Genomic DNA, 14,345 nt, shown 5'->3' on the forward strand with positions numbered 1-14,345 from the left:
CCCAACCCTGTACCCCAGACCCACACACAGCCATCTGATTGATGGGGGTGAAATGATGCCCGCGCCAGCAGGCAAGGTGCTGGAGGCGTCTGCATTCTGAGAAGTTGGGTCTGGGGTGGCAGGAGGGCAGCAGGGAGGCAGCCGCTCGGGGAGGGAAGGGCCGAGTCAGGGGGGGTGGCTGGAGGGGGGCAGTGTGTGGGTTCGGGGTTGACTCTGAATAGCAAGGGGCGCTTTCTCGAGCGGTGTGAAATGAGCAATAAATGTATTAGAGGACTAACAAGAGAGCTGTAACAGTGACAAAGAAAAGCTGTTCAAAGTTGGCGGCTAATCCCCCACCCATCTGCCCAGCTCATTACCATGTGGCCGGCCATCGGGTGCCAATCAGGCCTCAATAGCGGCTTTCGAGTCTTTATTAGCCGGGCGCCGCCTGGAGGGGCTGCGCTCAGGGGCTGTCAGCCTCACCATTCTTAACCCCCATTTCCAGGGGTTTTATAACTTGGTTGTAAATTGCTATTAAATGTAAGTCTGCCCAATAATGAACCTTAAGCCCCTCTCGCCACCCCCCGCCTCTCCCCTCTCCCTTTCTCTCCCTCTGGGTCCTATTATGGCCCTCGCGGGGCCTTGGATGGGGCCTGCCCCAGAGAGGAGCGGACATTGTTGGTGCTGCTGCCGGAGAAAGCCTCTTAGCCTTTAAAATAGTTAATAATTAGATTAAAACTTCAAATAAATTAACTAGAGAGTGAATGGGGAGTAGCCGAGGAGGGTTCCTCCCGTCTACTTTTTTCTTTTTTTTCCAGACAGTCCCCAGATCATTAAAATGGATCACGTTTCTTCTCGGGCTCAGCGCCTGTGTTCAGGACCCTACGCTGCCTCCTGCCCACCCTCACCGCCCTCCCAGTTTTCCGGGGGACCTGGGGTGGGGCGTGCAGCCTGGGTTCATCTCGCCGTCTTCTCAGAGATGATGCCCAAAGAGGCCCCACGCCAGCACAGCCCTGGGGCAGAGTGAGTGGGCCTAAGCTGGACTTCGTGCTCCAGCTACCTTTAGGGACCTTAGACTAAGGGCCTTTTGGTCCCCAGGGGGCATGAAATTCAAGGGTTTGAACTGACAGCGGCGGGGCGGGGTGCGGGGGGAGCGATGAAAATGCCCGATGACTTGGTCAGGCTCTTGGGAAAGGCCGGGAGGAGGCAGTTTACTAAAGTACCAATAGGCTTTTTTCCCAGCGCCTCACTCCATACCCCGTGCTCGGCACCTGCGAGCATCCTTTCTGTGGCCCATTTTACAGGCGAGTGAGCCTGAGGCCCAGAAGGGTGAAGCTGGTTGTCAAGGTCACACTGGCAGGTGAGAGCAGGGGATCTATCCGGGCCCCTGCTTGCCCCTCCCCATCCTCCGTCTCCGAGGTGCCTTGGGAAAGGCCTCTCTGCAGAGCCCCCTCCCTCTGCTCCCTCCCTGCAGCTGCCTGGTGCACAGAAGGGCCAGCCTCCCTGCCTGGGCTTGGGATGCCCTCACGCCCCCTCTTGGTTCCTCCGTCTCTGCCCCTCTGATTTCTGCAGCCTCCTGGAAAAGTCCTCTCCTTGGACACTCTGAGCCCTCACCTTGAACCTGGTCCTGCTCCTTCCATTACCCAGCATGCCTTTCTTTCCCTCCATCTTTCAGGGCAAGGGGGTTGTCCCTGGTGCCAGGCTCAAGGCTAGGCACTCAGTTCAGGCCAGCAAACACTTCTTGATGGTAGCAGACAAGATGAGGAGATCAGGACACAAGCAAGAGTGGCAGCAGCTTTGAACCCAGGATGGGGGGTAGGGAGACGCATCAAACAGCTAACTCAGGACTAGCTATGGGGTCAGGGGGCCCCCGAGGCTGGCTCTGTAAGACTCATAACTGGCTGAGCACCTCTGTGGTGCAGGGCCCTGCCCTGGATACACTTCATCCAGATCTTATTCTATACCATGAAAACACGAGGCAGTGGATACTCTTTTATCCCCAGTTTACAGATGAGGAAACTGAGGCCAGGAAGGTGGAGTGACTTGCCCAAAGGGCCAAAGCAGTCGGCAAGTGGTTGCTCAGGGGCTAGAATGCTCCCTCCAGACCTGGTGCCCACGAACTGATGGACACCAGCAGAGGGTGCTTCTTCCCAAGCCTGGAGGCTTCCACAGATCACGCCATCTGGGGAGGCGGCAGTGGGGAACATTTGAAGCCCCAGCCCGGACCCTGGCTTCCAGGAACACAGGAGGGATGCAGAGGACTCGTGCCCAGGCTCCCGGGCAAAGAGGGGAAAAGAGCCAGGGCCCCAGGAGTCCACGCCTTGGAGTCCCGACAGGCGGGCACCTACCTTTCTTGAACTCGATCTCAAGGATGTCTGGGCTGTTGGGGGCTTTGGCCGGGTCCTGGGTCTTTGTGTAGAGGCCTGGAGGCGCTTGGTTCTGACAAAAGACAGAAAGAGGTTGGAGGGCGGTGTACCAGAGCCAAACCGTGCCATGCCGGCCCCCGGACACCCTGCCTGCAGCCCCCTGCGCCCCTCTCCAGAGCCAGGGCGCTGCTGGCGCTTGCCATCGGCTGGCCAGTCCGGCGGGCCTCCCAGCCCCCCACCCGGAGCCAGCCCCGCTTGCCAGGGGCCTGGGAAACAAAGGGCTCAAGAAATCAGACAATTTTTCCCCTCAACTTGATCTCATCTTTTTCTTTGACGCCCCCGCAGCTGGAGGTAGAATAGCGGGAGGAGCCAGTCAGGCAGGAAAAGCGTGACTTTGGGGGAGCCAGGCGCTAGGCGGGCTTCCCGGGAGCGGCTCAGGCGCACACGCTCTCCCCGGCACCGGGAATTGGGGTTTATTCTGCAGTGACCGCAAAGCTAATGACTGCGCGTGACCCCAGCAGGTGCTCTGGCGAGCAGAGCCGTCCCCGGGGTCCCCGAGGTTAATACTCACAGGGAGAAAAGAGAAGAGCAAAGCAAAAACCCATTTGAAAACACATCAACCTCTATGTATATTTTTTTCTTGGGCGTGTTGGAAAACGGGCCTCTCCCTCGTCTTGATGAAGCAGCGGAGGGGCCACGGGCTGCCTGGAACCCTCCAAGTCCCTCCTGCCTCCCGCTCCCAAGGCCCTGACCGGCCCCCCCACCCCCCACCCCCGCCCCCAGGCTGTGGCTTGGACACTTGCCACGGTGGGGGCCGGGGCCCTTTGGACCTGACTGCTCAAGTCCGTCCCAGGGGGCAGGCCAGGGCCCAGCACTGTTATCCACCTGCGGACATCCTGGGAAGTGCAGTCCCTTAAATCTTGCCTTTCAAAACCCTGCAAACATTCCCATGCCACTTTGCAACTGCAGCTTCCTTTGTGTTCTCTGCAGCCCCGTTTGGTAAGAAGGTCAAGTACTGTTACCCCACCTATGGAGGAAGAACTAGAGGCGGAGGGGGACTGTAGGTGCAACCCTGTATGCTGTGTGGAGGTGGGGGGCCACATGGCCCAGGGCAGGAAGCCCACGAGGCCCTCAACAATGATGTGTTGGATTTCAGAGTGGTGGAAAATACCCCCAAAGCCAGGAGTCGAGACCTCAGGCTATGGGGTCTTGGGCAAGTTGCTTCACCCGTTCGAGCCTCGGTTTTCTCATCTGTAAAATGGGGGGAAATGATACCTGCCTTTGACTGCCTTACAATTTAAATGCATAGACAACTTTTATATTTTTTTACTGGACATGAAAATCACCCGAGAAGATGCCAGAGAGGGCCTGGTGGCGACAGGACTGCTGGGACAGCCCCCTGGTGATGTCACCCTCCGAGAAGAGCTGCTCCAGGAGAGGTGGGGCTGCCAGGAGTTCCTCAGATCCCTCATCTGCGGTCACTTTGCCTGCTGGTTCTATGTCAGGGCGTGACCAACCATCCCGGTTCCCATACCCTGAGAAACCCCCCAGTCCTGGGCGAACAGGGACAGGTGATCCTTCCAGCTTTACTTCTGAGCCCAGATGGGTCTGGTGATGCAGCCCTCACACCTCCAAAGGGCTGTGTGGCTTGAGGCCAGCTGCATCCCTTCATCTGTTTCCATTTATGGGGCAGGAACAAGAACCCAGAACGGACCTCCAAGACAGACCCAAGGAGGAGGAGGGTCCTTAGGGACCTCCAGCCCGATGCCTCCATGGACCAGTTGGAAAACTAAAGGCAAAGAAGCCGCTTGTCCAGATCATACCACCCCACCCCGTCGGCATGGGACTCAGCCCCGAGGACCCCAGAATCCCTATCCTGTGCTCTTTCCATCACCCCATGCTGTTTCCCAGCCGCTCCGCCAAGAAACAGCACCAGGGATGTGGCCAGAGACAGCTCGGGCATCAGGCTGGTTTCAGAGCAATGCCCGGCTCCCCAGGCCCTACCGGGTCCTGCCGACCTCCACATTCGTTGGGAACAGACGGGCCCGAGGGCCATCCTTGGCCATAAGGCAAAGTGAAACAGGGCTTGGGACCTCCGGGTGACCAACAGGACTCCAGAGCTCCTTTCCCACCTGCCCGGGGCTCCTCACTGGCTGTCCAGCCCAGCCTGAACTCAAAGCAGGTACCAGCGCTGAGAGCCCGGGCGCCTCCCGCTGAGGCCGCCTCCCCCCCACCTCCACCTGTTCTGCGCCTGCCGGCCCATCAGTTCCCAAACACTTGACGGAGCCACGAACAGGATGAGAACGTCTGCACTGGGAGGAGAGAGGAGGTGGGAAGCCCTCGAGGGACCAGCATCCCAGCTCTCTGCAGTGGGAAGTAGGAGCTTCTGACACCCTGACGGCACCGATTAAATAAAATAACTAAATAGAAATAAAGAGACATTTGCTTTGCATTCCAAGGTGGCGCACGCCTGCCTCCTTTTTACTCTCCCTCCTAAAAGCCCAGTTCAAATGACAAATAGTTTGTTGCTGAGTATCAATAACATCTATTTATCCATCCCAGCGGGAGGGCTCACTTCCAATGTCATCTTGGGGGGGGCGGTGTTGGGGGAGGGAAGAGAGTGAAGAAAAAAAAGAGAGAGAGAGAGTGGGAGGGGGGATGGGGAGAGGGCGAAAGAAAGCATGAAACAGGGCCGAGAAGGAGAAATTGAAAGCAAATGGCCCATGAACTAAACCATGATGTACAGGCATGATCGATGCTGCAAATGGTTTATTCATCCATCAGATATGGCGGGCCGGCAACTGAATGCACTCTTTCACTGTGGGCTGTATGAAGTTAAAGCAAGTAAATTTCTATCTTTCTTCGCATTAGCTGCCTCATTGCCCTTCAATCAGCCCTCATGGAGGCAGAAAATGGCTCCGCCATCTGCCTTCGAACCCTCCCCTCAGCAGGTCTCGGGCTTTTTCTGGAGAGGGGGAGGGGGCACCGGTTCCCTGAAGCTCTGTCTCCCCGGCACCTTCCAAGGGGCCCGGGGCTGCCCGGGGTACAGCGTTCCTCCACCGTGGAGAGTAGTGCCCCCGGGCCCCTAGCGGCTTCCCCCTCATTCCTGGGATCTACTGGTGGCAATGGGAGGACAACAGGCTCCCCTGGCCTGCACCCTGCAGCGGAGCCGCCTGGGAAAGCAGGGCCACAGTGGCCAGACCCTGGGTCCCTCTGCCTGGCCCTACACTTCTCAGCGGGAATGTTGTCTCCCCCTCGACTCACACGCAGCCCAGCCTTTCCTGCCTGATGAGAGGGGTCCTTAGGGAACCTTGGCTCCTTCCTCCCCAAATAATCTTAGCTGGCTTGAGGAGGGAGGGCAGGACCCCTGGCTCCATGATTGAGGCCTTGCCCTGTGCTAGGAACAGGCCAAGTGCTTTCGATGCCCCAGGAGAGAGGTGTTGTGATTGACCACTGTTTGCATAAAGAGTCAGAGGTTCAGAGAGGTTGGGTAACTTGCCCAAGGTTGCACAGCAATAGAAGCAGAGTCAGGAATCAGACCCAGGTTTCAGATCTCTGGGAGCCAAGCACTAACTTTCCCACCTTGACTGGGTGGTAGAATCCTGAAAAATGCACTCTTTATCACTTACTTACCCATCCACTACCCTCATTTCTAATGAGGGGAGGGGACCTGCACTGCCCGGCACTGCCTGAGAGGCAATTTCCCCTCTGGCCTTGGCTCTGCTCCCCCAGTCCTGAGGTGAGAGCGCCACAGGCCGCTACAGAAGCGGTAGGATGGTTGCCCAGCGGGCCTGGAGCCTGGGGGACACCCACCTGCAAGCTGGCTGCCTGCCGCGCTCAGCCCCCTCCGTCCCCCCCACCCACACGGCACTGGCTGACTGCCTAATTAGGGGTGGCTGGCCCGAGTGCCCTGGGGTCGGCAGAGCATGAACTGGAAAAGCCCGGGGCCGGCAGGCAGCCCCCAGGGGATGAAGGCGCAGGCTCTCCTGAGCGACGGGGCTGTGCTGAGCTGGGTGCGGAAGGGAGGTGCGGGTCGCTGGGGAACCACAGAGGCCGGAGGGAGGGCCACTCCTGCCATGGGGCGACACGGCCACCAGGCCTGCTCCCTTGCTGAGCAGCTGGTGCCCCGGGGCGAGTCACTTCCCTGGGCCTCAAGTTTCCTCACCCACGAAACCAGGAGGCTCAGAGGCAGCAGCGGAGGAAAGTGAGAGGGGAAAATGCCAATGCCAGGCCGGGCTCCAGAAACGGTCACTGGTACGCGTTATATTATTGTCAACTCCGACCAAGAGGCCTGGTGCCTGTGGGGAGCCACCCGGGGCCAGGCAGGGCTCCAGCTCACCCCACCTCCCCCAAAGCACCCAGCCTCCTCCACTCCAGCTGGTCTTCCCGGACCCCTGAGGCCCGGCCTCCCAGCACACTTCTCCCCTAACATCAGACGAGCACCCCACCCCCAAAGCAGCCGCCCGCCGGGGGTGGTGGGGGTGGTGGTGGTGCAGGGGGGCTGAGCCGGGCAACGGAGACACAGTCCTTCAGGGACAAAGAGACTTTTCTCTTCCCAGGGTAGATCTCCTCCATCTCCCACGGCGGGCGGGGGGAGATACAAAGGAAAACCCCCCAGGGAGAGAAATCCTAAACTTCAAACACGGCCGAGGCCCAGCCTGGGAGGCTGGGGACAGGGGCATCAGGGCGGCCTGACGCAGGCGGGCACAGGCCCAGACGAATGGGTCCTGAGGCTCTGATCTGTGCCACCTCCCCCGATGGCAGCAGCGGCCTGAGAGGGCACAGGCTGGGCCCTCCCACAAGTGTCTCATCTGCCTAATTGCTTCTTTATTGTCTCACAATCACGCTCTGGCTCTATGCTGCCCTGAAATATTTCCTTCTCCTATTCATCCCAACAGCAATTAGAAAAAGAGCATCAGAGAAGGGGGTGGATCTTAAAACGCAGTGTGGAGTGGCCAGGCGGCGGGGCGCCCGGTGGGGAGGGTCGGGGAACACAGGCCGGACTCGGCCCCAGCCCCACGCCCGGCCCCCCGTGAAATTTCAAATTAGGCTACAAACACACCAGACAGTGTCGGCACAGGGCAGCCACCGCTAGGCAGCCGGCTTGGGGAAATGGGGAATTACCTTGGGGTTCTCCAGGATTCCAGCCTCGTAGCTGTAGGGGAGAAGAAAGATGGGGGTCAGTGGAGGGGGGCAGAGGGACACAGCCTTGACACCCCTACCCCCAACGTAAGTCCGGTCTGTCCTTTTATCTCTGCCAAAGCAACCGCTACCAAGCCCGCCTGGAACTTTCTGGGCCACCGCAGTTGGCCGTGGGAGCTGCAGGCTACAAGCGAGGGCCTGGGACACTTCCCTCAGTCTTCAGGGCGCCAGATCCAGGGGGCCTTCTCAGAGGGCTGTTCCCAGATGCTGTTCCCTCTGCTTTCGATGCCCTTCCCGGAGCCCCGGCCGGTCCCTCCTCATCCTTAAGGTTCTAACCTCAAATGCCACTTGCTCAGAGAAGCCCTCCCTGACACCCCAGCAGAGGCCAGGTGCCCTTAATCTACGGCTGGCACTCAGCAGAGCTGCAGCGAGAGCTGGGAATGAGGTGGCCTGTCCTCCTCGAGGCCCCCGGGCTCCGTAAGGGCAGGGACCACATGTCGTGTGGGCCACGACTACATCCCGGCCCGACGCAGACAGGCGCCCACTGACGCTAAGCAGAGCAGTGGACAGGTGGGCGACGTCTTACCTGATGTGCATCAGATTCTCGTCCATGCTCCACGGGTTCTTGGGGGTGACTGGGACGGGAATTCCATGTCGCTGCAGGTAAGAGGCAACACCGCGTTGGCGTGAGGCAGCTTGAAGTAGACACAAGGGTCAGGCCCAGCTGCCTTGGTTTTCTTTCAAGGTCAGAGACATCCCCAACCTCTGGCTCCCACGCAGGCAAGGCCCTGGACGCACCCCTGGTTTCCTTCCCCTCCCCCAGGCTGCTCAGGGAGGGAGTGAGGGCCCATTTCCAGACATGCCCAGGCAGAAACTATAAGACCCTGTGTCTGAGATGCTGTGGAGTGGCTGCTGGCCTTGGAGGTTTCTTCCAGAAGATTCTGAGTCTATACTTCAAGTGCCCCCCGAAGCACTTAAGAGTGTGCCAGGCAGTGTGCCGAGGGTCTCCCAGCACCACCGGCTGAGCCCCACCGTGGCCCTATGAGCCGGGAGCTGGAATGGACCCAACTTCCAATGTGGATCTCATCTGCACCCAGAGGTGCTTAACAGTCACCCAAGGAAGCGAGAGGCGCCCACGAGAGCTGCTCGCTCAGGACACTTGTTTACGGGGCATGGCCGGGCGCTTCCCGGGGCCGCTTCTCCCCACTGCCCAGCAGTCACCACACACATCACTCTGCAGCCCTGAACAGGAAGAGCCCCCCTCCTCCCTGTTGGTTCTGATTATGTTTTGCTTCCCAGGTGATCCGTGCCTTGGTCCAAGCAGAAAAGTTATCCCTCCGGAGACCCTGGGCCTGAAAGGCTGTAGGTGATACTTGGAAGGTCTTTCGGGTTAAAGATGCGGCTGGCTTCCTGAGCTGCCCCGTGCTGCCCTGGCTGACACCTGGTTGGACCCAGCACGTGCATTACGTCCTGCTCTCCTCTCCTGGGCTTACCGGACACAAAAGCGGAGTGGCCCAGCCGGGCCCCCTTTAAGTCAGCGAGATCGTCCGCTCCGCCTCCCAGGCCCCCTTTCAGCACCTCGCCCCCTGGGTGGGTCCCCCAACCTGGCCAGCTCAGGGTCCCACAGCCTCCACCAGCATCGCCCCGTCTCCCTTAATGGGGCTCTGCCCAGGCTCAGCTCACGCCCACAACTAAGATTCTAGAGGCTTCCTCCAGGGAGCCGCTGTTTCCGTCATCAGAACCTTAAAATTTCAAAATGAATTAGGTTATCCCCTCTTGATTTTTGTCAAGCTTTACCCAGAGGCTCCTTTTAAAAGAAACAGCCCATACCCACCCTAAAATCTGCGTACTCTTCAATGCAAACCACGTGGGCAAGTGGAGCACCTCACTTAGAGGCCGATCAACGTCAGAGGGCTCCTTGTGCCCCACGAAGCTGCCCAGGGTCAAATCCACACGCTCGCCCTGTGCCGTCTCCAGGTAGAGTGGCCAGGTGTGGGGACCAGGACCCTGTGCCAGATGGGCTGAAATCCCCTCAGAGAGGACTCCCCGGGCTGGGGGCTGAGAAAACCAGCAGGCGGGTTCCCTGGAGCCTTTCTTCTGGGGGGTGGTTTGGAAACACTCTTGCCTTTCCTCTTTCCCACTGGGGCTCCATCCGAGCGAACGGGAGGTAAGGGGCGGAGGAGGGAGGAACAGGATGGGCAGCCCTTCCTCAGCAGTGAGATATATACAAATGCCAGACATAGTCCCTCAACCAAAGAGATTTGTTTCCCCTCCCCTCTCCATCCTGAGCTCCCCGCCAACACACAACACACTGAAAATTCTGGATGCAGTTGAGAACAGAAAACAAAACCATCTTCAGCATGTACACAGGAGACTGCCCTGCTTTCCAGCCCCCGACCTTGCACACTGGCTCTAAAAGAATTATGGTGACAGTGATAGGGATGGGGTGATTCTAAGTGTTTTTCCCTTGGACGACGGTTTTGCGGGGAGGTGGAAAGCGATGCTAATGCTTGTTTCCGATGAGTCTCCTAACAGCACCTTGTGGCCTTGACGACTTAGGAATCCTGAAAGCAGGGCTTTTCAAAGCCCCATTGATTTCCGTCTCAGCTGAAGCAGCTGCCTGGCTCTGAATTTTGGACAGAGTCTGCTTGCTGCTCTGTCATTCTGGTCACTCCCCGGGTGCAGGGACACTGCCTCCGTCCTGGAATGTGGTCAGATTGCCGAGAGCTCAATTCTGATCCCAGCCTCCGAGGGAGGGTCGGTGGCCGGAGACACGGACTCATCTCTCCGGGGCAAACTTTCCTGTTTAAAAGCTTATTTGAGACAGTAGCTGGGCCAAGGGGCTTCTCCCCAAAATCTGGGAAGGAGGGACAACAATACCGCCGAAATTCATCTTTTCTGGAAAAACCAGGGGCCGCTTTTGTCTGGGAGCTACGGAAGTGAAGGGCAGCGTGTGGGTCAGGCCTCTCTCGAACCAGAACTGCAGGCGTAAGAATGTAGACGGGCGGGGGTCTCCATTCATTGCTCTTAAAGATAAAACGTGCTTCGTGTTCTGTATCAAGGAGACCAAGGAGGGGAAAAAAGCCTGTAACCTTGTTCTCTTAATAGCTCTGCTATTTGAAAATTTGTTTGGCAACATATGGACTTGCTCTTGTAAACTCCCCTTTTAATAATAAAACAACAGATGGTAGAGGAGATCTTTCCTCCGAGCTCTCCAGGTCTTAATGGGATGCTGGCGGTAGGGGCAGGGCTGCGTCCCCGCCGCGTCCCCTACCACGCGGCCCCTTGGCCGCGGCAGGAGCTCACAGCCAGCCCTGGTGACTGCTGTTTAAAACCCCGAGCAATTTTCTGGTGTGCGCACGGGGTTGCTTTCCCCTGTCTGACTGATTGAGGCTGTTTGTCAGGGGCTGCCATTGAGTCGCTAAAAAGAAAGGTACCCTGGGGAGTGGCTACGGATCCTGATGCAAAACTTCTAACATGGTTTACTGCAACTTGTACTTCAAAAGCGCTGGCGCGACAGAAGTCTTTGTCCGCCTCTGCCCCTCGGAGCGCCTACCTGTCCCTGGGAAAGCACTGGGGACAATTAGGTAACGGAGGGGCACACAACAGCCGGGCCCACACCCCCCATCCGCCCATCCCCTGAGCGACACACACCGCAGAGGTGGCAGTTGGAACAGGAAGCAGAGGGGGCCGTCGCCCTCCTGCTCAGCGGACTGGGGGCTCCCTTGGGAGATGCCCCTGGCAGTGACCACGCCTCAGCGGAGCCGGCCCAGGGAACAGGTGTAACGGGGCGGAGGGTAGCAGCCAGGGCAGAGGCTCAGTCTCCAGGCGTGGGTATCAGTCCCAGCCCCGTGCCTCTGGCCCAGACAACCCCCTTGGGGGGCTGTGCCTGGAGGGCACTGGGCCAGGGCCGGGGTGATGGTGGGGTCTGGCCATACCTTCGCGTACTCCATCAGATCGTTGCGGCCCTGGAACCGGTTGTAGAACTCGGGCATCCTCCAAGGAGCGATGACCTGGATGTGGGGCAAGGAGTCAGGCCCGGGCAGCCTCTCCTGGCTTTAAGCTGCAGAGCTGGCCGCTCTGGTAAGGGGCCTGAGGCTCCACTGGGCACCTGGGTGGGGGCTCTGTGTAGCCCACGGGGTGTGGGCAGGGGAATGACACGGCCTGCCGTCCTAGAGGGTGGCTTTGGAGAGGCCCGAGCTCTGTGGCAGAATGGCCGTGCGTCCCCAGGCGGGTCCCTGCCCCTCTGGGCTTCAGTCTCTCCAACTGAGACTATGAACTAGGTAGGCCTCAAGTTTCCTAATGGCACCCCTGTCCAGAGGGCCAGGGCCCCGCACCCCTGGTGACTAAGGAGGGGTTCACGTTGCTGCAGCTACACCGCCTGGCCCTGCTGCGGGGCAGTGAGGCCCATGCGACCTGCAACGGCCCCTGGCCCACCCCTCTTACTCCCCTCCCTTCCCCCTCCCCCGGGGCTGCTCTGGCTGGGGAAAGGAGGGGAGCTGGACCGAATGCATCCCACCAGCCTGGGGGGTCGGGGACAAGTCCCCAGCAAACGCTCCCGCTCAGCCGTGGAGCCAGCCAGGCCCCCGCCTCTGCCGACAGCAGCCTAATGGGGGTGGGGGTGTCATCTAGACGGACAAGCCGGTGTGATTCCCGGGCTGGGAAGCTGATGAGAGTGGCGTGAGTGGGGTCCCCCAGGCCTGGAATGAGCAACGCCTGGGCGCGGAGCTCCCTCTGGCCTCATCCTAGCTCCCGGAGACCAGCCCGGGGCCCTGTCCCCAGCCCCATCCCACCAATGGCCTTGGCCTCTGCAGACAAAGACCCAGAAACCAGACACCCTGGCCCCCCAAGCTGTTGGGGGAACAGAGAATGGGGGTCGGGGAAGGGCCTCATGCCCACCCGCCTACAGCATCAACAGGCAGCTACCTTCCGGGGGGCTTCTCTGCCGCCTGGTGTTTGGGGTCAAAACAGATCATTAGAGTTCATTACCGCTCACCTCCAGGCCACTCTCACCCCCCAAGCAGCTGCTGGCTGGTTAAAGGGACAGAGAAAGAGGTTCCACTTAAAAGAAAAAAAATGAAACCCCTGAGGGACCCTTGTGGGCTTGGGAGGGGCCCGTTTTCTGTAGCTTTCGCCCGAAGTGGGCTCAAAGGAGCTGGACCCACGCCTGCCTGTGCCGTCCAAGATGGTACCCGGGCGCCACGTGTGACCACCACGGCCCAAATCGTGGCCGGTCCCAGCTAAGTGCAGAGCACACAGTGGGTCTCAAAGGGTTAGTACCAAAAGAATGTAAAACATCTCAGTAATTTTTTTTACCTCGATAACATGCTGAACGGTACCACTTGGGATACACAGGGTTCAATAAACCATAGTAAAATGATGTCACCTGTTGCTTTTTATCTTGATTTTTTTCTTTTTTTTTACGTGGCCACTAGAAAAACCGCGGTCACCCTTGGGCCTTGTGTTTGTGGCATTTAGTGTGTTTCCATGGCTCGGCCTCGCGCCCTGGATGCCCAGGGGCCTGATCCTACTGACTCCCATCCCAGGAGAGAATCCAAAACCCCGGAGGTCACGGCTCAGGCAGCCGGGACAGGGAGGGCCTTAGCTGGGTGGCCCCCACTGGGGCTGAGAGGGCTGTGATCAGCCCAGATATTGGCCAACCGTGTCTCAGAATGGTTCCAATCTGCACCCGGGAAGCCAGACCCGGCTTTGCGAGGACCCTGGCGGACGGGCAGCCTCATCTTTCCCTCCAGTGCCTGACCCGCCCAGGCACCTGGGCAGTATCTCAGGAAGGACAAATGGTCAGGGACAGAGTGTTGTCACCCTGCAGTTGGCGTGAGTGAAGGGAGCTCTCCATGGGAAAGAAGGGCGCCACCCACCACAAGGTCCCTGTCTGGAGAACCTCCCAGAACCCCATGCTCCACACCCCCAGGGGCCTCAGCCCCCAGCGCCCACCCTCTAGGGGGAGGAGCAACATCTTACCTTAATCTCGGGGGCCAGTGAGTAGCAGGTGAGCTCAAACCGGATCTGGTCGTTCCCCTGAAACGTGGAACGGGATGGTCAGGAGCCACAGAACAGGGACCAGTTGCGGGGGGCGGGGCCGGGGGCGGGGGCAATGCCGCATGACCTTCAGCGATGCACCGGAGAGCCACTCAGGGCGGACCCCCTGGGTGGCTCCCTTCTCCGCATGTGCTCACCTCCAACCTCACTATCTTCTGAGGTGGGTCCTACGAGCCTGTTTGAAAGATGAAGACTGGGCGTTCCTGGAGAGGGCTTTCTGCTCTGGACTTGAACCAGGGCTCCCCAAGTACAGAGCTGAGCTGTGCGGGCACTCAAGTGTGCAGGACGTGTGTCTATGTGTCCGCAAGATGCCCACGTGCCCCTTGTGTGCTGAGCTGTGATGGTCGTGACCTTGTGTGCACTGGTGTGTGAGGGGGCGTGCACACGGGTCATCACGTGTGTCTGCACTTCAGGGGGTGCACACACATGCAGGGCTGGAGGCCTGTCCCCGCCGAGACTCCAGGCAGCCCCCGAGCTGCCCACACGTCAGTCAGCCTCTTCCCGAGGGCCTCCCACCTGCCTGGCCCCGCCTGCCCCACTCCCATGGTTCCACGGTGCTTTGTCCAGAAAACCGGGAGTCCTGTCTCCTCTGGGAGCCTCAGTTTCCCTGTCTACACAGTGGCTGGCTGGGGTAGGGGTAGATCCAGGTGACCACCAAGGGCTCCTCTGCACAGAGAGGGAAACAGGCCCAGAGGTGGAAGGGACAAGTCCAAGGGCACAGAGCCAAGCCCGGGCACTGGGCCCCCACGGCCCCCACCAGCCTTGGGCAGGCGGCCCTGCCTCCCTGTGCCCGCGTCC

General features: G+C 59.4%; 1 protein-coding gene across 1 annotated transcript in view; it reads right to left on the reverse strand.

The window, feature by feature from the left end:
• The window catches only part of ASS1 (argininosuccinate synthase 1), a 50,850-nt gene that overhangs the window by 20,243 nt on the left and 16,262 nt on the right, over positions 1-14,345 (reverse strand). Inside the window, exons 5-9 of the mRNA XM_060013969.1 lie at positions 13,470-13,526; positions 11,426-11,500; positions 8,074-8,144; positions 7,470-7,500; positions 2,328-2,418 (exon numbers count right to left, since the gene is read on the reverse strand). Of these exons, the coding sequence (XP_059869952.1) occupies positions 2,328-2,418; positions 7,470-7,500; positions 8,074-8,144; positions 11,426-11,500; positions 13,470-13,526 (325 nt within the window). The remainder of the gene's footprint in view (positions 1-2,327; positions 2,419-7,469; positions 7,501-8,073; positions 8,145-11,425; positions 11,501-13,469; positions 13,527-14,345) is intronic.

This window comes from Delphinus delphis, chromosome 6 (assembly GCF_949987515.2).
Source record: "Delphinus delphis chromosome 6, mDelDel1.2, whole genome shotgun sequence".
Taxonomy (NCBI): domain Eukaryota; kingdom Metazoa; phylum Chordata; class Mammalia; order Artiodactyla; family Delphinidae; genus Delphinus; species Delphinus delphis.